The sequence below is a fragment of the Bos indicus genome, chromosome 16 (assembly GCF_029378745.1).
Source record: "Bos indicus isolate NIAB-ARS_2022 breed Sahiwal x Tharparkar chromosome 16, NIAB-ARS_B.indTharparkar_mat_pri_1.0, whole genome shotgun sequence".
Taxonomy (NCBI): Eukaryota; Metazoa; Chordata; class Mammalia; order Artiodactyla; family Bovidae; genus Bos; species Bos indicus.
Window position 1 is genome coordinate 67,936,492 of NC_091775.1, and position 26,889 is coordinate 67,963,380.

The window sequence follows — 26,889 nt, forward strand, 5'->3', positions numbered from 1 at the left end:
GTTGTTCACATGGATATATCTTTCCTTTTCTCCTTTGCATTTCTCTTCTTTTCTCAGCTATATGTTAGGCCTCCTCAGACAACTATTTTGCCTTTTTGCATTTCTTTATGTTGGAGATGGTCTTGATCCCTGTCTCCTGTACAATATCATGAACCTCCGTCCATAGTTCTTCAGGCACTTTATCAGACCTAATCCCTTGAATCTGTTTGTCACTTCCACTGTATAATTGTAAGGGATTTGATTTAGGTCATACCTGAATGGTCTAGTGGTTTTCCCTACTTTCTTCAATTTAAGTCTGAATTTGGCAATAAGGAGTTTGTGATCTGAGCCACAGTCAGCTCCTGGTCTTGTGTTTGCTAACTGTGTAGAGCTTCTCCATCTTTGGCTGCAAAGAATATAGTCAATCTGCATTCAATATTGACCATCTGGTGATGTCCATGTGTAGAGTCTTCTCTTGTGTTATTGGAAGAGGATATAATATCTGGAATATATTATAATAAATTAAAGGTGAAAGTCTAAAATGTTAAAAAAAAAATGACCAAATTTAAACCACATTTAGTTTTGTATGTTCAACAAGGAAACAGTCCTGAGAGCTTATTATTAATATTTTGCAAAGTTAGTAATTAGCCTATAATACAGATTTTTATAGTAAAGTCTTAATTAATTATATGGTATTTTAAATTCTATAATTTTATAGATCACAGAAACACTATAGAACTAAGGGAACCATTAAAATTTTTAATCTAAATTGATATAAAATAATAATAGATATATAATTTTGTTTTCTATTTAGTACCACCAAGTCTGGACAATGGGATGGGGACAGAGGAAATCACAATTGTCAAGGGTAGTTCCACCTCCATGACATGTTTTACTGATGGAACCCCAGCTCCCAGGATGTCCTGGCTTAGAGATGGTCGGCCTCTGGGGCTAGATGCCCATCTGTCAATCAGCTCTCAAGGAATGGTCCTTCAGCTCATCAAAGCAGAAACTGAAGATTCGGGACGGTACACCTGCATTGCCTCGAATGAAGCAGGAGAAGTCAGCAAACACTTTATCCTGAAGGTCTTGGGTGAGTAAAATAATTGGGAAATATGTCATAATAAAGACAATGAGTAAGTATAATTTTTAGAATCACTGGCTATGGGACAAAATTTTTAAAAATTTCATTGTACTTCATATTTCTGTTCTGTAATTCCCCTACATTTACTTTTATCTGAAGCATGTTATTGTTTCTTCTCTGTATAAAAGGATGAGCCCTACTACTTATAAAAAGCAGTTCTACTAGTGAAAATTCATTCCAAAAAAAGAAAAGTAATAAGTGATGTGCCCTAAGAGAATAAAGCTGACAGAGGGATCGTATGGGGAGGGAGGAGGGTTAAGGATGGGGAACATATGTATACCTGTGGCGGATTCATTTTGATAAAAATTAAAAGTAAAAAAAAATAAATAAATAAATTAAAAAAAAAAAACATCATTCACTGACCAAGTCACACACAATAGATAAGTAGTTTTTTAACTTTTTCCAAGAATTAAAATCCTCCTTCATGGGTAACAGCCTTTTCATGGTGAAGGGGCTTGCATAACTCAATGAAGCTATGAGCCATGCCTTGCAGGGCCACCCAAGGTAGATGGGTCATAGCGAAGAGTTTTGACAAAACATGGCCCACTGGAGGTAGAAATGACAACCCACTCCATTATCTTGCCCTTAGAACACAACAAATAGTATGGAAAGCAAAAAGATATGACACCGAAAGATGAGCCACCCCCAAGAAGAAGGTGCCCAGTATGCTACTGGCAAAGAGCGGAGGGCAGTTTCTAATAGCTCCAGAAAGAATGAAGTGGCTGGGCCAAAGCAGAAACAGTGCTCAGATGTGTACATGTCTGGTGGTAAAAGTAAAGCCTGATGCTGTAAAGAACAATATTGCATAGGAACCTGGAATGTTAGGTCTATGAATCAATGTAAATTGGATGTGGCCAAGCAGGAGATGGCAAGAGTAAACATCAACATCTTAGGAATCAGTGAAATAAGATGGACTGGAATGGGTGAATTTAATTTAGATGACCGATATATCTACTACTGTGGGCAAAAATCCCTTTGAAGAAATGGAATAGCTCTCATAGTCAACAAGAGAGTCCAAAATTCAGTACTTGGACTGTGGGTCAGATCATGAGCTCCTTATTGCCAAATACGGGCTTAAATTGAAGAAAGTAGAGAAAAAGCATTAGGCCACTCAGGTATGACCTAAATCAAATCCCTTATGATTATACAGTGGAGATGACAAAGATTCAAGGGATTGATCTGGTAGATAAAGTGCCTGAAGAACTATGGGCAGAAGTTCATAATATTGTACAGGAGGCAGTGACCAAAACCAGCCCAAAGGAAAAAAATACAAGAATGCAGAGTGGTTGTCTGAGGAGGCTTTACAAATAGTTGAGGAAAAGACAGGTGAAAGGCAAGGGAGAAATGAAAAGATGTATATACCCAACTGAATGCAGAGTTCCAGAGAATAGCAAGGAAGGATAAGAAGGCCTTCTTAAATGAACAGTGCAAAGAACTCTTCGAGAAAATTGGAGATATCAAGGGAACATTCATGCAAGGATGGCTCAATAAAAGACAGAAATGGTAAGGACCTAACAGAAGCAGATGAGATTAAGAAGAAGTGGTAGGAATATACAGAAGACCCATACAACAAATGTCTTAATAACCCCAATAACCATGGTGTTGTGGTCAATTACCTAGAGCTAGACATCCTGCAGTATGAAGTCAAGTGACCCGTAGGAAGCATTACTACAAACAAAGCTACTGGAGGTGACGAAATTCCAGGTGAACTACTTAAAATCCTAAAATCCTAAAGATCATTTTAAAGATGATGCTATTAAAGTGCTACACTCAATATGTAAGCAGATTTGCAAAACTCAGCAGTGGCCACAGGACTGGAAATGTTTGTTTTCATCCCAATCCCAAAAAAGGGCATTGCCAAGAATGTTAAAACTACCATACAATTGCACTCATTTCACAAGATAGCAAAGTTTATGCTCAAAATCCTTCCAGCTAGGCTTTAGCAGTACGTGAACCAAGAGCTTCCAGATGTTTAAGCTGGATTTAGAAAAGATAGAAAAACCAGAAATAAATTGTTAACATTTGTTGGATCATGAAGAAAGCAAGGGAGTTCCGGAAAAACATTTGCTTCTGCTTCATTGACCACATGAAACCCTTTGACTGTGTGGATCACAACAAACTGTGGAAAATTCTTCAAGAGATGGGAATACCATACCACCATACCTGTCTCCTAAGAAACCCAAATGCAGGCCAAGAAGCAACAGTTAGAACCTCACATGGAACAACCGACTGGTCAAAATTGGTAAAGGAGTATGACGAGGCTGCTCACTGTCACCCTGTTAACTTAACTTCTATGCAGAGTACATCATGCCAAAGGCCAGGCTGGTGAATCACAAGCTGGAATCAAGATTGCTGGGAGAAATATCAACAACCTCAGATATGCAGATGATACCACTCGAATGGCTGAAAATGAAGAGGAACTAAAGAGCCTCTTGATGAGGGTGAAACAGGAGAGTGAAAAACCTGGCTTGAAACTCAGCATAAAAAAAAACAAACTAAGATCAAGGCATCAGGTCCCATCACTTTGTGGCAAACAGAAGAGGAAAAAGTGGAAGCAGTGACAGATTTTTTTTTACCCCCTTAGGCTCCAGAATCACTGTGGATGGTGATTGCAGCCATGAAATTAAAAGAAACTTGCTCCTTGGAAGGGAAGCTATGACAGACCTAGCATGCTGAGTCACTCAGTCGTGTACAACTCTTTGCAACCCAAAGGACAGTAGTCCACCAGGCTCCTCTGTCCCTGGGATTCTCTAGGCAAGAATACAGGAATTGATTGCCATGTCATCCTCCAGGGGATTTCCCCGACCCAAGGGTTGAACCCACATCTCTTATGTCTCCTATAATGGCAGATGGTTCTTTACCAATGGTGCCACCTGGGAAGCCCTAGACAGAATATTAAAATGCAGAGACATCACTTTGCCAACAGAGTTCTGTATAGTCAAATTTATGGTTTTTCCAGTATTCATGTACAGATGTTAGAGTTGGACCATAAAGAAGACTGAACACCAGAGAACTGGTGCTTTCAACTCATGGTGCTGGAGAAAACTCTTGAGAGTCCCTTGGGATGCAAGGAAATCAAACCAGTCAATCCTAAAGGAAATCAACTCTGAATATTTATTGGAAGAACTGATGCTGAAGCTCCAGTACTTTAGCCACCTGATACAAAGAGCTAGCTCACTGGAAAAGACTCTGATGCTGGGAAAGGCAAAAGGAGAAGGGGGAGGCAGAGGATGAGGTATTTAGATTGCATCATTAATTCAATACACATGAATTTGAGCAAGTGCCAGGAGATAGTGGAGGACATAGGAGCCTGGCACACTGCAGTCCATGGGTTCACAAAAAGCTGGACACTTAGTTCAGTTCAGTTCAGTCGCTCAGTCGTGTCCGACTCTTTGAGACCCCATGAATTGCAGCACGCCAGGCCTCCCAGTCTATCACCAACTCCCGGAGTTCACTCAAATTCACGTCCATCGAGTCAGTGATGCCATCCAGCCATCTCATCCTCTGTCGTCCCCTTCTCCTCCTGCCCCCAATCCCTCCCAGCATCAGAGTCTTTTCCAATGAGTCAACTCTTTGCATGAGGTGGCCAAAGTACTGGAGTTTGAGCTTTAGCATCATTCCTTCCAAAGAAATCCCAGGGCTGATCTCCTTCAGAATGAACTGGTTGGATCTCCTTGCAGTCCAAGGGACTCTCAAGAGTCTTCTCCAACACCACAGTTCAAAAGCATTAATTCTTCAGTGCTCAGCTTTCTTCACAGTCCAACTCTCACATCCATACATGACCACTGGAAAAACCATAGCCTTGACTAGATGAACCTTTGTTGGCAAAGGAATGTCTCTGCTTTTGAATATGCTATCTAGGTTGGTCATCACTTTCCTTCCAAGGAGTAAGCGTCTTTTAATTTCATGGCTGCAGTCACCATCTGCAGTGATTTTGGAGCCCAGAAAAATAAATTCTGACACTGTTTCCACTGTTTCCCTATCTATTTCCCATGAAGTGATGGGACGAGATGCCATAATCTTCATTTTCTGAATGTTGAGCTTTAAGCCAACTTTTTCACTGTCCTCTTTCACTTTCATCAAGAGGCTTTTTAGTTCCTCTTCACTTTCTGCCATAAGAGTAGTGTCATCTGCATAGCTGAGGTTATTGATATTTCTCCTGGCAATCTTGACTCCAGCTTGTGCTTCTTCCAGCCCAGCGTTTCTCATGATGTACTCTGCATATAAGTTAAATAGCAGGGTGACAATATACAGCCTTGATATACTCCTTTTCCTGTTTGGCCAGTCTGTTGTTCCATGTCCAGTTTGAACTGTTGCTTCCTGACCTGCATATAGGTTTCTCAAGAGGCAGGTCAGGTGGTCTAGTATTCCCATCTCTTGAAGAATTTTCCACAGTTTGTTGTGATACAATAGTCAAAGCCTTTAGTGTAGTCTATAAAGCAGAAGTAGATGTTTTTCTGTAACTCTCTTGCATTTTTTGATGATCCAGCAGATGTTGGCATTTGATCTCTGGTTCCTCTGCCTTTTCTAAAACCAGCTTGAACATCTGGAAGTTCACGGTTCACGTATTGCTGAAGTCTGGCTTGGAGAATTTTGAGCATGACTTTACTAGCTCAAGTGTGAGATGAGTGCAATTGTGCAGTTATTTGAGCATTCTTTGGCATTGCCTTTCTTTGGGATTAGAATGAAAAACTGACCTTTTCCAGTCCTGTGGCCACTGCTGAGTTTTCCAAATTTGCTGGCATATTGAGTGCAGCACTTTCACCGCACCATCTTTTAGGATTTGAAATAAGTAGCTCAACTGGAATTCCATCACCTCTACTAGCTTTGTTCATAGTGATGCTTTCTAAGGCCCACTTGACTTCACGTTCCAGGATGTCTGGCTCTAGGTGAGTGATCACACCTTCATGGTTATCTTGGTCATGAAGATAGTTGGACACTACTTAGTGACTAAACAACAACAGAACTAAAATCTCTTCTGATGATAGTAATTTAATGGAAAAGCGTAATGTTTATGCTATTGTGTTATTCCACAGTCTTTAAATGATCCAGTCCGTAGATTATAGTTTAATGGTCATTTCAAATGATCTAGCTCTGTTTCTTCTTTTGTACATTTATATATATATGGAAGAAAAATTTTACTGTAGAGATATATACACTTGTATATGGTTTCAAAAAGCCCACCTGGCAAGTTGAATAATTCTTGCCTAGATTTGATTAGGGATTTTTTTTTTAATTAAAAAAAATTTTTTTAATTGAAGTATAGTTGATTAACAATGTTGTGTTAGCTTTTGCTCTATAGCAAAGTGAATCAGTTATACATGTATCCACTCTTTTTTGGGATCTTTTTCCATGTAAGTCATTACAGAGTATTAAGTAGAGTTCCCTGTGCTACACAGTAGCTCCTTGTTACCTATTTATATGTGGTAGTGTGTATATATCAATTCCAATCTCCCAATTTATCTCTCCTCCACCTTTCCTCCCTGGTAACCACAAGTTTATTTTCTGCATATGTGACTCTATTTCTGTTTTGTAAATAAGTTTATTTGCACCACTCTTTTGCATTTCACATGTAAGTTATATATGCTATTTGTCTTTTTCTGTCTGAGTTACTTCACTTAGTGTGATAATATCTAGGTTCACCCATGCTGCTGCAGATGGCATTATTTCACACACAAAAAATATTTTAAATGTGTATTCCAGTGTTCTACATGCAAGCAAATAGTATAGAGAGAAACCATATGTTTTCCGAGAAGTAAAACATTTTTATTGGGAGAAGAAATGAACATGAAAGAAGTGAACTATTTCAACAATCAATAATTTTTTGGAATTTTGTTTTTTCATAATGTTTAAAATAAAATCTCTGGCTCATTAATTTTTTTTTCAACAAAATGTGTCCCACAAGGAAAAATGAAGAATTTTGGTGGCCAAATGTTTCTAGGATGTGCTATAAACTTTCTCATAGTACCTATTATTATTTATATAACCTTAAAAGTCCATCTCATCCTTAGTTAAACTCCATGATGAGCGGTACCCTTTTTACATACTGCTGTATTCCCTGGGCTTGAGCATGGCATTTGACACATAATATTTATCTGTTGGCTTGAACTGAATAGATTTAGGTACTTATCAGCTGGACTAAATTGAGTTTTAACTGTAGCAGGAAACAGAACAATATCAAATAAACAAACAGAAATACAGTGGTGTAGATGAGTGTTCCACAGAATGAAAGGTGATAACGGAGGCAGTGCTCCAGAGTATTTAGAGACAGTAGGCAGGAGAAAGTGTGTGTTAGTGAAGAAGGGTGGAATAACACATTCCTATATAGCAATTCACAGACTATGAAGAATACCAGGAGATGACATAAATATGATCTTGTACATTAATTATTCACATATTAATTACTGACTCTTTATTATGTGCCCAGCATGTTTCTAGTATCATGTAGCACATTATCATTGAACACCTACTATGTGCCATATGGTATGAAATGTACTTGAATGCATCACTGAATAAACAGGATGTGGTCTCAGCCCTCAACTTCCGGCATCAGCGGAGAACACAGATATAGAACAAGTGATGACTTTTGAGTGTGATAGGAATGATATGGTGAAAATTCTGTGGGATAGGAAGGTTCAGAGAAGATGCCCTCAAGGAGACATCTAAGCCTTAAAAAGTCAAACTGTCCTGAATAGTGAGGAGAGACGTCCATTTTTCACCTAGGAGTGATAAAGCTTGAGTTTTCTGTTTGTGCTCACTGAAGTTGAGCGCGACAGGAAATATACCTGGACAGAAGCCATACTGTGAAAAGACTCTGAAAATCTGGACTTCATTAGGAAGGCAGAAGCAGGAATATGTTACCATCAGATTTCACTTCCAAAAAAATCCCTCTGATGACATAGTGAAGAATGACTTGAAACGTCTGTTACACAGGCCTAAAAATACAGGGGCCTGGTGCAGCGTGTGGCAGTGGAGACAGAGAGAAGGAATACTTCTCCAGGAATTCAAGAACCCAGAAGCAGAACCATAGCCCGCTGCTTTTATGGATGTAGAAAACAAAAAGGAAAGTAACAATAATGCTGATAGAGTCATATATCAATACAAAGAACAACCTGCCCTCCTGCAAGATGTATAAGGATATTAAAATAAAACAGGTTTGAAAACCGCTCAACAGAAAGATAAGCAGCTTTAGCATTTCAGCATCTGTTGAAGGCTAGTTCCATTAAAACCTGCAAAACTTCAATCTGTACTCTACTAGGAATGTGAATGTAAATATCCTAATTTGGGGAACTGCTAGTCTCAACTCCATCCATCTGGTAGGAGATCTCACAGTGTGTTAGCAGTTCTGAAAAGTCTGCTGTGGCTAAAATACTAAAAACAAGGGAGAAGATCATGTAGAATAAAGCTGGGGTTGGGGGTGGAGGGAATTGACAGGGTTCAGACCGTGAAGCCAGGCTTCAGCAATATGTGAACCATGAGCTTCCTGATGTTCAAGCTGGTTTTAAAAAAGGCAGAGGAACCAGAGATCAAATTGCCAACATCCGTTGGATCATGGAAAAAGCAAGAGAGTTCCAGAAACACATCTACTTCTGCTTTATTGACTATGCCAAAGCCTTTGACTGTGTGGATCACAATAAACTGTGGAAAATTCTGAAAGAGATGGGAATACCAGACCACCTGACCTGCCTCTTGAGAAACCTGTATGCAGGTCAGGAAGCAACAGTTAGAACTGAACATGGAAAAACAGACTGGTTCCAAATAGGAAAAGGAGTTCGTCAAGGCTGTATATTGTCACCCTGTTTATTTAACTTCTATGCAGAGTACATCATGAGAAACACTGGACTGGAAGAAACACAAGCTGGAATCAAGATTACCGGGAGACATATCAATAACCTCAGATATGCAGATGACACCACCCTTATGGCAGAAAGTGAAGAGGAACTCAAAAGCCTCTTGATGAAAGTGAAAGTGGAGAGTGAAAAAGTTGGCTTAAAGCTCAACATTCAGAAAACGAAGATCATGGCATCTGGTCCCACCACTTCATGGGAAATAGATGGGGAAACAGTGGAAACAGTGCCAGATTTTATTTTTCTGGGCTCCAAAATCACTACAGATGGTGATTGCAGCCATGAAATTAAAAGGCGCTTACTCCTTGGAAGGAAAGTTATGGCCAACCTAGATAGCATATTCAAAAGCAGAGACATTACTTTGCCAACAAAGGTTCGTCTAGTCAAGGCTATGGTTTTTCCTGTGGTCATGTATGGATGTGAGAGTTGGACTGTGAAGAAGGCTGAGTGCCGAAGAATTGATGCTTTTGAACTGTGGTGTTGGAGAAGACTCTTGAGAGTCCCTTGGACTGCAAGGAGATCCAACCAGTCCATTCTGAAGGAGATCAGCCCTGGGATTTCTTTGGAAGGAATGATGCTAAAGCTCAAACTCCAGTACTTTGGCCACCTCATGCGAAGAGTTGACTCACTGGAAAAGACCCTGATGCTGGGAGGGATTGGGGGCAGGAGGAGAAGGGGACGACAGAGGATGAGATGGCTGGATGGCATCACTGACTCGATGGACGTGAGTCTGAGTGAACTCCGGGAGTTGGTGATGGACAGGGAGACCTGGCGTGCTGCGATTCATGGGGTCGCAAAGAGTTGGACACAACTGAGCGACTGATCTGATCTGAGACCGTGAAGGGATTGTTGACCACATTAAGAATCTGGGGGTTTGTCCTAGAACAATGGGAAATCTTTAAAAGTTCTAATAAGGGGAATGCCGTGAGTAGAGTTGCAGTTTGAGAATATCACTGACTGAAAAGTGGAGAGTGGGCTGCAGCAGGACAAAAATGGACTCCGAGAGTGTATCATTAGGGATGGTGTTTACCTGTGATTAACAGAGTCTAACGGAGAAGGCAGTGGCACCCCACTCCAGCACTCTTGTCTGGAAAATCCCATGGACAGAGGAGCCTGGTAGGCTGCAGTCCATGGGGTTGCTAAGTCGAAGACTGAGCGACTTCACTTTCACTTTTCACTTTCATGCATTGGAGAAGGAAATGGCAACCCACTCCAGTGTTCTTGCCTGGAGAATCCCAGGGAAGGTTGAGCCTGATGGGCTGCTGTCTATGGGGTGGCACAGAGTCGTACACGACTGAAGCGACTTAGCAGCAGCAGCAGCAGCAGCAGCAAATGAGTCTAAACATGCTGACTTAAAGAACTTTTGTTTTTCTCACTGAACGAGATTTCTGGAGCTGGGCACTACTTGCATTCATTCAGCAGTTCAAGTCTTTACAGTTCTCTTGGCCCCTGGCTTCAACATCATGCTCAGTCTGTGATCGTGCGTCATCGGCTCACCCCCAGCATCACCAGTTGCAACAGCGAGTGTGAAGTGAGCGAGTGAAGTTTCTCAGTCGTGTCCGACTCTTTGCGACCCCGTGGACTATAGCCCACCAGGTTGCTCCCTCCCTGGGATTCTCCAGGCAAGAGTACTGGAGTGGGGTGCCATTTCCTTCTCCAGGGGATCTTCCCAACCCAGGGATTGAACCCCAGTCTCCCACAGTCCAGGCAGACGCTGTAACCTCTGAGCCACCAGGGAAGCCCAGTAGAGCAAGAAAAATAGGGAAGGCAAAAAATTGTCCCTTTCAGGATTTTCTTAGAATTCCCACAAAATTACTTCCATGTACATCTCCTTGGTTAGATTCTTCACATGCCACTCCATCTACTACCTACTGAAAAGGCTAGAAAATGTAATTTTTAACACAATGACAGCCCTCACAAGATTGAGCTCTGTTAACAAAAAAGAAACAGCTAAATGGTACTCGGTACGCACCTACAGCCAAGATATATTAGTCCAAATAAATGGCATTGTAACTCAGATTAGTGATGGAGGTGAGAAGGAAAGATGTACTCAAAAGATAACTTCAGGTAGAAGTATTAAGACTTGGTTATGGATTTGGATGTAGGGAAGTGATGATGATGAAGAAGGTATTAAGGATGACACCCAGTTCCTGGCTTATGTGACTGAACAATTGACAGTTTCATCACATAAATGGAGGGAATGCTGGAAATGGACCAGGTTTTGAGGAATAAGGTCACAGATTCAGTCTGAGTATATGTTGAGTTGGAAGCTGTTTTCAAAGAACCCACTGAAGATTCTTATCTGGTAACTGGGTATATCTGGAGCCCAGAAAAGAGATCTAGGCTAGAAATGTAAGTGTTGGAGTCATCAGAGTATGGACAACTCCTGTCCTGCCCAAAGTGTAAGACAAATTGGCTCCTCTTGTAGCTCAGCTGGTAATGAATCTGCCTGCAATGTGGGAGACCTGGGTTCAATCCCTGGATTGGGAAGATCCCCTGGAGAAAGGAAAGGCTACCTACTCCAGTATTCTGGCCTGGAGCTTTCCATGGACTGTATAGTCCATGGCGTTGCAAAAAGTCAGACAGGACTGAGCAACTTTCACTAGTCACAAGATACAGAGTGAAATGTGTTTGCAATCACTTAACACATGTGAGATATGATGGCTGGGGTTTGAAATAGTTGGAAACATGCTGTTTCTGTTGTTGCTGCTATTGCTGAGTCTTTAAATCTAGTACTATAATCTTCTGAGGATAAAGGCCATACTTACTTAATCTTTGTATCCACAGTGACTTACCCATAGTAAATAATGAAAAAATGAGAGGAATAAAGAATTGCCTATAGTCAAACGGAGAATCTGATCAATGCTTTTGAGTGATACAAATAGCATACTATGAATATTGCTGGTGGTGGTTTAGTCACTAAGTCATGTCTGTCTCTTGCGAACCCATGGACAGTAGCCTGCCAGGCTCCTCTGTCCATGGGATTCTCCAGGCAAGAATACTGGAGTGGGTTGCTATTAAAGGGATAGAAATTGTAGAGTTTGTTGTAGACCAAGAGGCAACTGAACTTGCTGAGGGAGAGTAGTAGTCTAATTTGAAATCTAAGTTACATAAAGTGTATTAAAAATAATGTTATAAGGAGAGATTGAAGCTATATTGTAGAAGTCTTGGAAACCATGATGAGTTTTTATTTAATTCAGTGAGCAATATGGAGACACTAACATCTTTTAAACAAGGAATCTTGGATTGATCTAAAATGCACTTAAAATGTATCTTGACCACAATATATCATAAGATGGATAAAACTGAAAAAGAGTGGTCATATGGGACAATGCTTAAGAAACTCTGAGTTCTTAATTATAATATATTACTTTTTTCCAGAAAGGAAACAAGGACCATAGGTACAAATTTTAGGAGGCAGTATCTTTAAGTTTATTTTTAATTGGAGTATAATTGCTTTACAATGTTGTGTTGGTTTCTGCCATATATCAACATGAATCAGCCATAAGCACACAAATGTTCCCTCCCTCTTGAAGGTCCTTCCCACCTCCCACCCCATCCCACCCCTCTATGTTGTCACAGACCACCAGGTTGAGCCCCCTCTGTTATATAATAGCTTCTCATTAGCTATCTATTTTATATTTGGTAATGGACATATTTCAGTGCTATTCTCAGTCTGTCCCAGCCTCCAACCCCTGCTGTGTTCATACGTCTGTTCTCTATGTCTGAATCTCTATTCCTGCCCTTCAGATAGGTTCATCAATACCATTTTTCTAGATTCCATACATATGTGTTAATATGATATTTGGTTTTCTCTTTCTTGTTTACTTAACTCTGTATAACAGACTCTAGGTTCATCCACCTCACTAGAACTGACTCAAATCCATTCCGTTTTATTGCTGAGTAACATTCTACTGTGTATATACATTTGCATCTATATCTATAAATCAGTTCAGTTCAGTCGCTCAGTCACATTCAACTCTTTGCGACCCCATGGACTGCAGCATGCCAGGCTTCCCTGTCCATCACCAACTCCCAGAGCTTGCACAAACTCATGTCCATAGAGTCAGTGATGCCATCCAACCATCCCATCTTCTGTCATCCCCTTCTCCTCCTGCCTTCAATCTTTCCCAGCATCAGTCTTTTCTAGTGAGTCAGTTCTTTGCATTAGATGGCCAAAGTATTGGAGTTTCAGCTTCAGCATCAGTCCTTCCAATGAATATTCAGGACTGATTTCCTTTAGGATAGACTGGTTGGATCTCCTTGAAGTCCAAGGTCAAGAGTCAAGACTTGGTCAAGGTCCAAGTCAAGACTCAAGAGTCTTCTCCCAACACCACAGTTCAAAAGCATCAATTTGTCAGCACTCAGCTTTCTTTATAGTCCAACTCTCACATTCATACATGACTGCTGGAAAAACCATAGCTTTTACTAGATGGACCTTTGTCAGCAAATGTCTCTGCTTTTCAATATGCTGTCTAGGTTGGTCAGTTTTCTTCCAGGGAGCAAGCGTCTTTTAATTTCATGGCTGCAGTTACTATCTGCAGTGATTTTGAAGCCCAAGAAAAGAAAGTCTGTCACTGTTTCCATTGTTTCCCCATCTATTTACCATGAAGTGATGGGACCAGATGCCATGATCTTAGTTTTCTGAATGTTGAATTTTAAGCCAGCTTTTTCACTCCTCTTTCACTTTCATCAACAGACTCTTTAGTTCCTCTTCACTTTCTGCCGTAAGGGTGGTGTTATCTGCATATCTGAGGTTATTACTGTTTCTCCTGGCAATCTTCATTCCAGCTTGTGCTTCATCTGGCCTGGCATTTCTCATGATGTACTCTGCATATAAGTTAAATAAGTAGGGTGACAATATACAGCCTTGACATACTCCTTTTCCGATTTGGAACCAGTCTATTGTTCCATGTCTGGTTCTAACTGGTGCTTCCTGACCTGCATATAGATTTCTCAGGAGGTAGGTCAGGTGGTCTGCTATTCCCATCTCTTGAAGAATTTTCCACAGTTTATTGTGATCTACATAGTCAAAGGCTTTGGTGTAATCAATAAAGCAGAAGTAGATGTTTTTCTAGAAACTCTCTTGCTTTTTCGGTGATCCAACAGATGTTGGCAATTTGATCTCTGGTTCCTCTGTCTTTTCTAAATCTAGCTTGAACATCTGGAATTTCATGGTTCACATACTGTTAAAGCCTGGCTTGGAGAATTTTGAGCATTACTCTGCTAGCATGTGAGATGAGAGCAATCGTGCAGTAATTTGAGCAGTCTTTGGGATTGCCTTTCCTTGGGATTGGAATGAAAGCTGACCTTTTCCAGTCCTGTGGCCACTGCTGAGTTTTCCAAATTTGCTGGCATATTGAGTGCAGCACTTTAACAGCATCATCATTTAGGATTTGAAATAGTTCAAATGGAATTCCATCATATATACCACAACTTCTTTATCCATTTATCTGTAAACAGCCATCTAGGTTGCTTCCTTGTCCTGGCTATTATAAATAGTGTTGCGGTGAACATTGGGGTACATGTCTTTTTCAATTGTATATGCCCAGTAGTGGGATTGCTTTTTCAATTATGTGTCTTTTTCAGTTATGATTTTTCTCAGGGTATATGCCCAGTAGTGGGATTGCTGGATCATATGGTAGTTTTATTCCTAGTTTTTTAAGAAATCTAGGAGGCAGTTTTTAATAATAACACCAACAGATGTAGTATGTTAGTAGCAGTTATAACTTTCTTAAGAAAGTTTTTATTATATTAATAAACCTTTAATTATAAAACAGATTCAGAAACGCAAAAGAAATATACTTCATAGATTATCTCATTGAATCTTCACAATTCTCTTAGTTAAATAATGTGTGATTTTTTTTTTTAAAGATTTGTTCAAATCCACTAACCTAATTATTGTTGGAGCCAGGAATCAAAATCAGGCTGTTTGATTTCAGATTCTGTCTCCTACTGTGAACCTCTGCTCTAAACTATGTGCCTGATTTAAAACACACACACATGTGCACACACACACACACACACACACACACACACACACACACAGCTAATCCTTGGAGCTGTCCAACAGCTATTTTTGCTGCCTTGTGAAATAGTAAGCTGGAAAGTTTCATAGAAAATTTGAATGATTAGTGTAAGGGAAATCTGTTTTAAAGTGATTCTTAAACTTAGGAATAGTTGGACCAAGAAACTTTAATGTTTCCTCCAAGTGTTTAGATTCTTTAACATCCTCTTGAGAAAGGTAATTGAGAAGTATAAATAACAAAAGAGGAAATTATTTCTGCCCAGACATAACAAATGTGTTTTATGCAAAAATAGTCTCCAAATGTAACTGTTTTTCTTCTGCTTAGTCATTGTTTCCTGTTAAAGTTCTGCATGGAAAAGATAATTGCAGAATTTCATAGCATTTGCTTATTGCTTTTGCAGAAACAATAGATATTTTAAAGGTGCAAAAACACACTACTATATTTAAGTAACTCTTTAAAAAATAGTACAAGATGGGTTTAGTTTTTATCATTTTCAAATCTTCACAGTTAAGTAAGACTGCTCTAATTATCTGAATCTCAGTTGCTGAGCTTTAATTACCTTTGATGGCTTGCCGTTTACTTCATGATCTATTATAAGAATGATCTGTCTCTTTAAAAATAGTGCCAGTGAATAGATAATGCACAAAGACTTTACATAGTGCTGACACTTAATAAATTGTTCCTCAATAAACTACAATAATGGAGAAGGAAATGGGAACCAACTCCAGTATTCTTGCCTGGAAAATCCCTTAGACAGAGGAGCCTGGTGGGTTCCAGTCCATGGGGTCATGAAGAGTTGGACCTGACCAAGTGACTAACACTAAACTACAATAAAATAAAATAGTGCCAATGACAAATAACATCTCATTAATAATACTGAAATGATAATAAGGAATTATCATTTTGGTATTCTTGCCAAATTCTTTGTACAATTTGTAGTGTACAAAGATAAATTTGAGGTGAATTTTTAAAGTTTTTCTAAACTGCAGTATCTTATCAAACAGCAAGTTTATTTTTTTGTTGTCTTTAATTCCTTTTAAATAGAACCACCTCATATCAATGGATCTGAAGAACCCATAGAGATGTCAGTAATTGTTAATAATCCTCTTGAACTTACCTGCATGGCTTCTGGAATCCCAGCTCCTAAGATTACCTGGATGAAAGATGGTCGACCCCTTCCACAGATGGATCAGATGCAGACTCTTGGAGGAGGAGAGGTTCTTCGAATATCTAGTACTCAGGTTAGTTCAGAGTTCACATGATTATTTTGTCCTAGGTTAAACTTCTTACTTGCTAATCTCTGGGGAGTGTTGGAGAAATTGTCTTGGAGTCTGAATATATCACAGATCTCTGTGACTTTAGCAAGGGTAGATTTGTTCTATGACATGCATGACTGAATAGACACTTACAAGGTGACGACTAAAACAAAGAAGTGAAATTATCAGATTAAGCATAGAAGGAAGCAAGATACCTTCATATATATATATTTTTTTTTTTTCAAGTTTTCACAATGCCATAAGTGATAGTGTATTTAGGCAATGGCACCCCACTCCAGTACTCTTGCCTGGAAAATCCCATGGATGGAGGAGCCTGGAAGGCTGCAGTCCATGGGGTCACTAAGAGTCGGACACAACTGAGCGACTTCACTTTGACTTTTCACGTTCATGCATTGGAGAAGGAAATGGCAACCCACTCCAGTGTTCTTGCCTGGAGAATCCCAGGGACGGGGGAGCCTGGTGGGCTGCCGTCCATGGGGTCACACAGAGTCAGACATGACTGAAACGACTTAGCAGCAGCAGCCCTTTATAGAAATGGCAAAAAGCGGTCAAACATATGTGTATAAGAGGCTTCAAAGGGCACTTTTGATCTTCAGAATGAACTCACAAACATGAAAATATGAAGAGATGGAATTTTTCCGAAAATGGTCAATTCAATAAAATTGACTGTTCTTTTAGTTTATGTTTAAGGAAATTAATCTGAAATGTAAATATATTAAAGAGAAGTATGTCTCGGGTGTCTTGTAACAATATACTCTTTTGAAAACAGAGGCAAACCTTATGTTACAAATATTATCCGTATGTCCCTAATGCCTTCATCTGTTAACTCAGGATCAAAATAGGAACAATGCTGAACTTATGTACTTGAGGCTTTAGAGATAAAGTGATGTGCTTAGACTGATGCCACAGGTATGCAGAGATGCTAACGTTGAGTTCGAATGATTATTGTTACTGCTGCTTTTATTGTTATTATAGTCATCATTTCCTTAAAGGTAGAATAACACATTACTAAATCATATTTCATGTACATTTTCACTAAAGAAATGGAAAAGAAAGGGAGCTAGAAAAGAGAGCTGAGGGTTATGAATTGCGTCAGTCTTATGTTGGGCTATGAGCTCTATCACACCCATGACCACCGTGACAACTTGGTAAGGCAGTGTCTTCATCCCCTTTCTACAAATCCAGAAACAGACAGAAAAAGATTAAGTATTCACCTATCCAGTACTTACCACTGGCTCAGTGATGGAACTGGTCTCAATCCTGGGTCTGATTCAACAGCATAGCCGGTGGAAGTCGGCCCAGTTTCTTGTTTCTAACATTAAAGAGAACGTACTTTGCTTTTCCCTCTTCTCTCCATCAAGCATTTTAGTAACCCAGAAAAAACTCAGGTCACACTATCAAACCACTTGCTGAATCAGAATACTTGAATGCTGTAATTTCAACTGACCAAAAGGGAAGCCAAAGAATTTTGTAACTTAAGGAATAGCATAGAGACAGTGAAGTGTGCACCAGAACCATAAATATAAAGGAAGCATGGTAAATAAAGCTCTAAAAGGAAATAAGGCCACATTGCATTAGGTCTTAAATGTGAAAATGAAGAGTTATGTTAAAACAAGACAGAGTTTCCATCAAGAGTTAAATGGTGACCCACATAGTCCAGCTATTGTGAAGAACACAAATATAATACATAAGACATTTCTCAACCTTCAAAAAGGTTTCAGTTGTCTAAGAAAAATAAAAGTACACAGATAATAAAATTAGGGAAAGAAACAATAGAGAACCATTAAAACATTATAGAATTAAAAAATTAAATATGATCAAGTCCCAAGACTGCTCGTGGTTCCTCTGCTCCTCTGTGTTTTATTTTACCGTATTACTAAATTATATTTTAGTTACCTGCACTTTGTCTTTTTGTGTATGTATCTATTGCACATAATTGTGCCTGGTACATAATGGATATTTTGCAAATTCCAAATTGTGTCGTGAAAGATGAGTTTGCTAAGACATTTTCCATCAAACTCTCCTTCTGTGACAAAACAGGTTGGAAAAACTGTACCTTTCTCTCCTTTGTGAGCCATTATGCATGTCTATAACTGCAAATTCTTTCTCTAAAACACCTGGTTGATTATAATTTTTCAAACACCCTATTAAGAGAACACACATTAGAAAATGTAGCTACTGATAGTAATTATCAGTATTCAGAAGGGTGTAAGTTGTCAGGAAATGGTTCTTGGAGGAGGTAAGATCTAAGAACAGTAATGAATGATGGTGCAAGTTTGGCTGAGTCAGGACAAGTGTTGGGGACAATATAATTGGGGCATAGACTGTATTGGTGGAGAAGAGCTGACTTTTAGAGGTTTTCAAGGTATGATGAGCAACTTTGAAATTATTCTCCAGGCAGTAGTGCATCCCTTTCAATTCTTAATTGAAGGATGATGTGACTGTCACTCTTCTAAAGTTATATTTAGTAATTTTCCAGACATACTAGTCTTAACATCCTAATCTAAAATTTTTTCAGTGGAGTCTACGCACCCTACCAAAAAAAAGTTTTTCAATAACCCATAAAGTCAGTTTTGAAGTAAGAATTTTAAAATTCTCAATATTCTAGGAGTATTCAAGTAATAAATGAAAACAGGATTTTCTATTTTTTAAAATACATTTTTCACAGTAGGAAGACCATCTGTTTTTCAGTGTATACTTTTCACTTATTTAAGCATGGGCTGTGTTAACACAGTGTCAAATATGAATAAAGTCTAACACTTCAGTGGAAACTCTGCATGGGCATTTTTAAAGAAATGTTTCTGGTTTTAGTCAGGAAATAGATTTTTCTGTCAGCCTGACTTATTTACAGCCAAATTACATAACATAGCTATATTATTTCGCTATGGATATCAAGGAATATTAAAAATATGGTATTAATGTTCTTTATTAAAATAACCTGATTTTTATTTACTACTTTGGTTGGTTGGTTGGTTAATGTGTTTTACTTGCTTCAGGAAGCCTCCAATAGAATTTTGCAATCTGCAATTTAAATTCATAAATACTTACTTCTTCAAAAAATACTGAGTAGTATTTGTGTCATATGTGGTGCTGTGTCCTATCTGTATCTGCCTTCTCTGACATCATTAACATACATAACATGCAAACATTCTGAGATCAAATACTGAAACCCTGTTTTTCTTTCTTTTTTTTTTAATAACAAAAAAAAGATTTTATTGGGAACAGGTGCCCTGAAACCCTCTTAAAATCTATGTCAAATACATAGATTTACATGTAGCAGAGATGCTGAGCCATGCTCAGTATCAGAGTGCTAAATACAAATGTTAAGACAGTTATTAAATTTTAATTATCATGCTATATTAATGATATCTTGCTTTGTGTGAGTCCTTTACATTTGTTCTAAGGATATTTATTCTCATCATCAAAACCAGTCTTTTAACCTTGTGCAATTCACTTATTTGAATTTTATAGGTGGAAGATACAGGAAGATACACATGTCTGGCATCCAGTCCTGCAGGAGATGATGATAAAGAGTATTTAGTGAGAGTGCATGGTAACGCTGGAAAATGTCCTGCAGTCCATCATACACTTATACCTAATTAAAAGGCATAATTTATGGAACATAGGGCAGCTATCCAACACATCATAAAACTATGTTTATATATTAGGAAATATGTATTTTGCAAATTTGATTTTTATATTTGACTGATCATGTGCTCATGGGACTAGTTTAATGGATTTTTGAGTTATATGTCTGTTCCTGCACAAGTAATTCATATAAATTTATTTTAAATCATAGAATATAAATTGGAATAAAAATGAAAATAAAAAGTATTCATAATCTCATCTCACAGAATAAGACCTTTTTACATATAAATATTGTCACAGAAGTGTGATCATGTGGCATATAGTATTTAACTCTTTATCTCAGTGGCATGTTGAACATGTTTTCATGTCAAAAAAATATATATTTTTATAACATTACTTTTAAGCGATTGCATGATTTCCAATTTTATGAACATGCCATTACTTACTTAATACATTCCTTATTTTTGGCTGTTTCTATATTTTCACCAACTTAATAAGCAGCACTATTATAGACATTCTTGTATAAGTCTGTTGGCCTATTTTTAATTATTTTGTTTTAATAAATTTCTATAAGTCCACTTTCTTGATTATATGCAAGTATATGCATATGCATGTACATACACACACACACACACATTCAAGACCAAATTACCTTCTAGAAAAGTTGGGCCAATTAGACTATGGCTGGTCCTACTTTGACATAGAGCTGGAAATTACTGTTCAAAGAGAGGAACATTTAAAGAACTTAACAGAAGATCTTTATCTCTTCGTAGCCTAAATCACTAAGCAATCCAAACTGTATGCCTGGTGTGATGTAGGAGTGTTCTCCTGCCCCCACCAGCCCCACACACAAATTAGACCAACTGACGTGTAAACTGTGTATACAGCAGTCACATAAAAAATATACACTTTTAAAATTGTGGTATAGTTGATTTACAATATTAGTTTCAGGTATACACCATAGTGATTGAAAATTTTTTAAAATTATACTCCACTTAAAATTATTATGAAATATTGACTCTGTTTCCTTCACTTTATATCCTTGTAGCTTATTTATTTTATATATAGTAGTATATACCTCTTAATTCCTTACCCCTCTTTTGCCCCCCTTTCTGCATATATTTCTGTTTGTTATGATGGACAGAACCTAATTTAAAAGTTTTAAAATATGTCCAGAGAAAATTATTACCAAGTGTAGACCTGGACAAAAAAAAAAAAAAAAATCCCTTCTTTGGGCCTTAGTTTCTTTACCTATTAAATGGTGATAAACTGTGGTTATATTACTTATCCTATCATTCATGTGGCTCTTAGAAGAATTTCGTTACTTAAGGTACTTAAGTACTGAGTACGATTTTAAAAGTTCACTATTTGTTACCAGGGTACTATAAATTGAATGAGTAGCATTTTAAATTAATGCTGCTGCTTTCATACAGCACAAAGAACACTGTTGAACACCTAAGATAAGCCAGAGCATTTTATATCTCATTTGTTAAAAGCCTTTTGTGTATTTGTTTTCCCATCCAGTACCCCCTAATATTGCTGGAACTGGCGAGCCCCAGGATTTCACTGTGTTACGGAACAGACAAGTGACACTGGAATGCAAATCGGATGCAGTGCCTCCACCTGTAATCACTTGGCTTAAAAATGGAGAACGGTTACAGGTAGGTCTTGCCAAGTTCCACAGATTCATTCTGAGGAAAAAAAAAATCAGCTATAGAGTCCTTCAACATCAGGTTACTAGTTATTCAGCATTGCAGGGCTAGGCACAGAGTCCTTTTGTCAGCCTTCTTTTCTCAGCCTTTGCTGGTGTAGGTAGTAGCTAGTTATGAGTCAAAAGACAGGTATTTTGATTCACATACTTTGTAAATTGGCCTAAGTATGTATCCCCTGGAGCGGGTGAATTAAACTGGGACTGAAACACTCATGTCTTTTCTTGAAAGAAAAGAAACCAGCAAAGTCTCAAAAGAACTGACTTGTCTTGCCAAGTCCCTGGGCAAACCTGTTACTGAATTTCCTTGATCTAAACTTGGACCTCAGGAGTGACCCCAAGGACCTGTGAATCAGTTCAGTTCAGTCACTCAGTCATGTCCGACCCTTTGTGACCCCACAGACTGCAGCACAACAGGCCTCCCTGTCCATCACCAACTCCTGGAGCTTACTCAAACTCATGTCCATCAAGTCAGTGATGCCATCCAACCATCTCATCCTCTGTCGTCCCCTTTTCCTCCCACCTTCAATCTTTCCCATACCAGGAGTCTAGACTGAAATCTTTGGAAACACAGTTACTGGCTCTGTGAGGCTCCCATGCTCTGGTGATACCTGTCTGCTCTCATAGAGTATCACAGCCTAGGATCCTAAGTAGCCTTTTAGGATTGGCTCTAAGCCTTGACTTTGAATGTTCAGATTGTCCTTATCCTAGTAGTTCCTTATCTGTCTTTTTCCTCATCCTCTTAGTATAACCAGTTGTGATACACTGAGTCTAAATAAAAGGAAATTAGGTCCCTAATACCTAAGATAGAGAGACTTTAGCCATCATCAAATTACACAAACACTAACCACAGAGAGACTGATTCTGAAAGTTACTAATGTGTTTAATTATCATGCATATCACTTAACAGCCCCATGCCTCAGTTTCTCTGTTTATTGTGTGCCTGCGATAATGCTATGCATTGTGATTGCTCCTAACAATAATCGTGATCCATAAGGAGCTCATCAGTTCAGTTCAGTTCGGTTCAGTCACTCAGTCATGTCCGACTCTTTGCGACCCCATGAATCACAGCACACCAGGTCTCCCTGTCCATCACCAACTCCTGGAGTTCACTCAAACTCATGTCCATCGAGTCAGTGATGCCATCCAGCCATCTCATCCTCTGTCGTCCCCCTCTCCTCTTGCCCCCAATCCCTCCCAGCATCAGTCTTTTCCAATGAGTCAACTCTTCCCATGAGGTGGCCAAAGTACTGGAGTTTCAGCTTTAGCATCATTCCTTCCAAAGAATCCCAGGGCTGATCTCCTTCAGAATGGACTGGTTGGATCTCCTTGCAGTCCAAGGGACTCTCAAGAGTCTTCTCCAACACCACAGTTCAAAAGCATCAATTCTTCGGCGCTCAGCTTTCTTCACAGTCCAACTCTTGTATCCATACATGACCACTGAAAAAACCATAACCTTGACTAGACGGACCTTTGTTGGCAAAGTAATGTCTCTGCTTTTGAATATGCTATCTAGGTTGGCCATAACTTTCCTTCCAAGGAGTAAGTGTCTTTTAATTTCATGGCTGCAGTCACCATTTGCAGTGATTTTGGAACCCAAAAAATAAAGTCTGCCACTGTTTCCACTGTTTCCCCATCTATTTCCCATGAAGTGATGGGACCAGGTGTCATGATCTTAGTTTTCTGAATGTTGAGCTTTAAGCCAACCTTTTCACTCTCCTCTTTCACTTTCATCAAGAGGCTTTTTAGTTCCTCTTCACTTTCTGCCATGGGCTTCCCTGGTGGCGCAGAGGTTAAAGCGTCTGCCTGCAATGCAGGAGACCTGGGTTCGATCCCTGGGTTGGGAAGATCCCCTGGAGAAGGAAATGGCAACCCACTCCAGTATCCTTGCCTGGAGAATCCCATGGACGGAGGAGCCTGGTGGGCTTCAGTCCACGGGGTCGCAAAGAGTCGGACATGACTGAGTGACTTCATTTCACTTTCACTTCACTCACTTTCTGCCATAAAGGTGGTGTCATCTGCATATCTGAGGTTATTGATATTTCTCCTGGCAATCCTGATTCCAGCTTGTGCTTCTTCCAGCCCAGCGTTTCTCATGATATATTCTGCGTATAAGTTAAATAAGCAGCGTGACAATATATAGACTATCTGAAAATATACAGAAGTACATCAAGGATATAGAAAATTGATACTGCTGATAAATTTTATCTTAGAGGGATATACAGAGGAGAAACAGTGGGAAGAAGCAAGTAACCCAGACTGAAGGGTAAAGAATAGCCCAGGGGAGCCTCTTGGAAAGGGTGAGTTCAGTTTAAATGTTAGGTGAGAAAGAAGGGGACTCCAAATATAGGTGACAGTGTGTACAAAGTCATTATAGGAAAAGGAATGCTCTTGTCTTAGGAACTGCAGGTAGCTTGGTATGGTTGAAGTAGACCTTGATTAAAATCCTTTGATGATTCTCCATAGATTTCAGGATTCAGGTTCAGTTGCCCAGCTTTGCTCACAAAGCCCTTCATGCTCTGACTGTTCCTCCATAGTCTTATCTCCTATGTGTGCATTTCACTCTAGACCACTAGATGTTCAGACAGGGACTGAGTAAATGTCAATGATGGAGAAATCAGGCTAATTTCAGATATGACCAAGTGATGTCAGTACTGGGACAGACTGAATTCAACAGTAAATGGCAAAAAAAAAAAAAAGAGAGATGAGTTCAGTTTTAGATATTTTGAGTTTGAATTACCTATATATTATCCAAATGGAAATTCCACAAAGTTCAAAGAAATATAGATCTGTATTTACTCAAAAATATCTTTGATATGGTGGTCCTCAGTAGTATAGCCTGTTGTTGAAGCCATAGGTTTGTATGAGGTCAACCAGAAAGCACGTGGTGTGAGAAGACCTGTAAATGAGAATAACGCCTAAGACAACATTGACAATTAAAAAGTGAGCAAAGGAAGAAGAGGAGAAAAGTGGGACTGAGAAGGAGCACTTGGAGAAATTGGTGCACTGAAAGCCAAGAAATAGAGAGGGAGCAGTTAACAGAGTTCATGTCAAGATACAAAGTAAACTGTATTTATTGGCTTTGGTAATACACAGATGTGATTCAAGATGTAAGCGATCTTCAGTCAAGTGTTCAAAGTAGAAGACAAGTTACAGTTGTTGGGGGAGTGAAAGAAGAGGAAGTGGAAATGATTGTGGACTATTATTTAAATACAAAAGAGATTTGTATATTCTTATTTACTAAAAGCATTTGAAGATAGAGAACTAAGTGTGTTGAGTAGGGAAAGGATGGGACCCTGGTGACAGATGAAGAGATTAGCCTTGGACTGAAAGGATGACCTTTTTCACAGAGATGGAAATGTAGGAAGGAAGGTTGCATTCATATGCAAGATGAGAGGGATAAATTGCAGGCACTTGGCTTTGATTTTCTCAGTGGAGTAGGAAACAGGGTCATCTGCTCAGAATAAGGTTCTGCTGCTAAGTCGCTTCAGTCGTATCCGACTCTGTGCGGCCCCAGAGATGGCAGCCCACCAGGCACCCCCCGTCCCTGGGACTTTCCAGGCAAGAACACTGGAGTGGGTTGCCATTTCCTTCTCCAATGCATGAAAGTGAAAAGTGAAAGTGAAGTTGCTAAGTCATGTCCGACTCCTAGCGACCCCATGGAGTGCAGCCTACCAGGCTCCTCCGTCCATTGGATTTTCCAGGCAAGAGCACTAGAGTGGGGTGCCATTGCCTTCTCCAAGGTTCTAAGGAAAGAAATCAAATTTGGAAGAATCACTGGCAGTAAATGGGAAGAGAACCAGAGAAAGTTGCAGTGAGACTGAGTAAATAAGCAGAACTTACTGATATTCATGGAAGAAAGACATGAAAATCAACTTGGAACTTTTTATTAGCATAAAGTCCTGCTATACCCATATTGAACTTAAATATTAAAATATGTTTTGTAGAATTTACCAAGTATATTGAAAAAATCACCTGTTCTCATTATAAATAATAAAAATTTACCACTAATGGCCCCCGTAGGAATTAAAGGCCTACAGAAAATGTGTGGACTTTAAAGATAGATTGACCTAAACTGTACATCTTAGTGTAAGCAACTTTTTTCACTAGAAATATATGTTTATCTGGGATAAAACCCATATGGTAGAAAAATCTCATTTGGACTCTTCCTGAAGTAGATCCACTTTGGCACAACCGGAAAATATCAGCCTTTGTTGCTACCTGGCATTTTTTTAAAAGTTTATGAACAATCCTCAATTGGACATAATAGAGTAGATATCATTATATTTCAGTATTTCATCTCAATATAGATCTCTGTAGTTTCATAATTTTTGGTCCCATGCCTGGACACAAAATAAATGCTTAACAAGTATTTGTAGACTAAAATCATTTATTATTTTAAAAATGTTGAAGGATAATTGTTTCCTTTAAGTTAACCAAAGGTAATTTATTATCAGGAAACTTTCAGCTTTAAGTAACAGGCTTCAAACTGTGAACAACTTAATTGGGAGCAGGGGGAAGATACTTATTAGCAATAATAGTTGGTGAAGTTAAGCTTTAGGCATTATCCAAAGGCTCTAATTATGTAGTCTCTGTCCTTCCTTTATCTCAGTCCTACGTATGTCTTAGATTCACAGCACATGGTGGTACAGCTGCACCCGCCTGTGTCACCCTCACTATCAGATTCCAGTAAAAATATGCCTTATCCCAGCACTTCCAGAAATGTCCTGCAGGAGCACTCAGGGGCCCAACTTGAAACACTTTTCCATCCTTGAGTGAATCACTGTGAAGAACAAGAGACACTGACTGTGCTCTGGCCTTAACTACAGTCATAGAGATAGCTCCCAAGAGTTTCTGATTCCAGGATAGTAGTAGGGGGAGCAGACAAAGATACTGGGAGACAGGTATGCTACAATTCACTATTTGGTTACTTTTGATGATTCTTATTTCATTTTCCTGACATTTTAATGATAAATTTTCCTTGTTGAATCCAGGCAACACCTCGAATAAGAATCCTCTCTGGAGGGAGATATTTGCAAATTAATAATGCAGATCTAGGTGATACAGCCAATTATACCTGTGTTGCCAGCAACATTGCGGGAAAGACTACAAGGGAGTTTATTCTCACTGTCAATGGTAAGAAAGCTTAACCGCTGTTTCACAATTTAAAAATTTAGACAGGACATTCAAAGAGAGAACATTTTTCTTTTTTATGAGCATACTAAACAAACTCTTGTGCTTATCTTATTTCTTTTGACATAGACAACATGTGACATTTGTGCTATATCTATATTCAAACTAACTCAACATCAAAAAT

At 39.0% G+C, this 26,889-nt stretch overlaps 1 protein-coding gene across 4 annotated transcripts in view; it reads left to right on the top strand.

The window, feature by feature from the left end:
- The window catches only part of HMCN1 (hemicentin 1), a 538,929-nt gene that overhangs the window by 422,230 nt on the left and 89,810 nt on the right, over positions 1–26,889 (top strand). For all 4 annotated transcript variants that reach the window (XM_019976773.2, XM_070768574.1, XM_070768576.1 and 1 more), the window contains 5 exons: positions 794–1,072; positions 16,044–16,240; positions 19,748–19,829; positions 21,389–21,525; positions 26,567–26,708. In XM_019976773.2, coding sequence (XP_019832332.2) covers positions 794–1,072; positions 16,044–16,240; positions 19,748–19,829; positions 21,389–21,525; positions 26,567–26,708 — 837 coding nt within the window. The remainder of the gene's footprint in view (positions 1–793; positions 1,073–16,043; positions 16,241–19,747; positions 19,830–21,388; positions 21,526–26,566; positions 26,709–26,889) is intronic.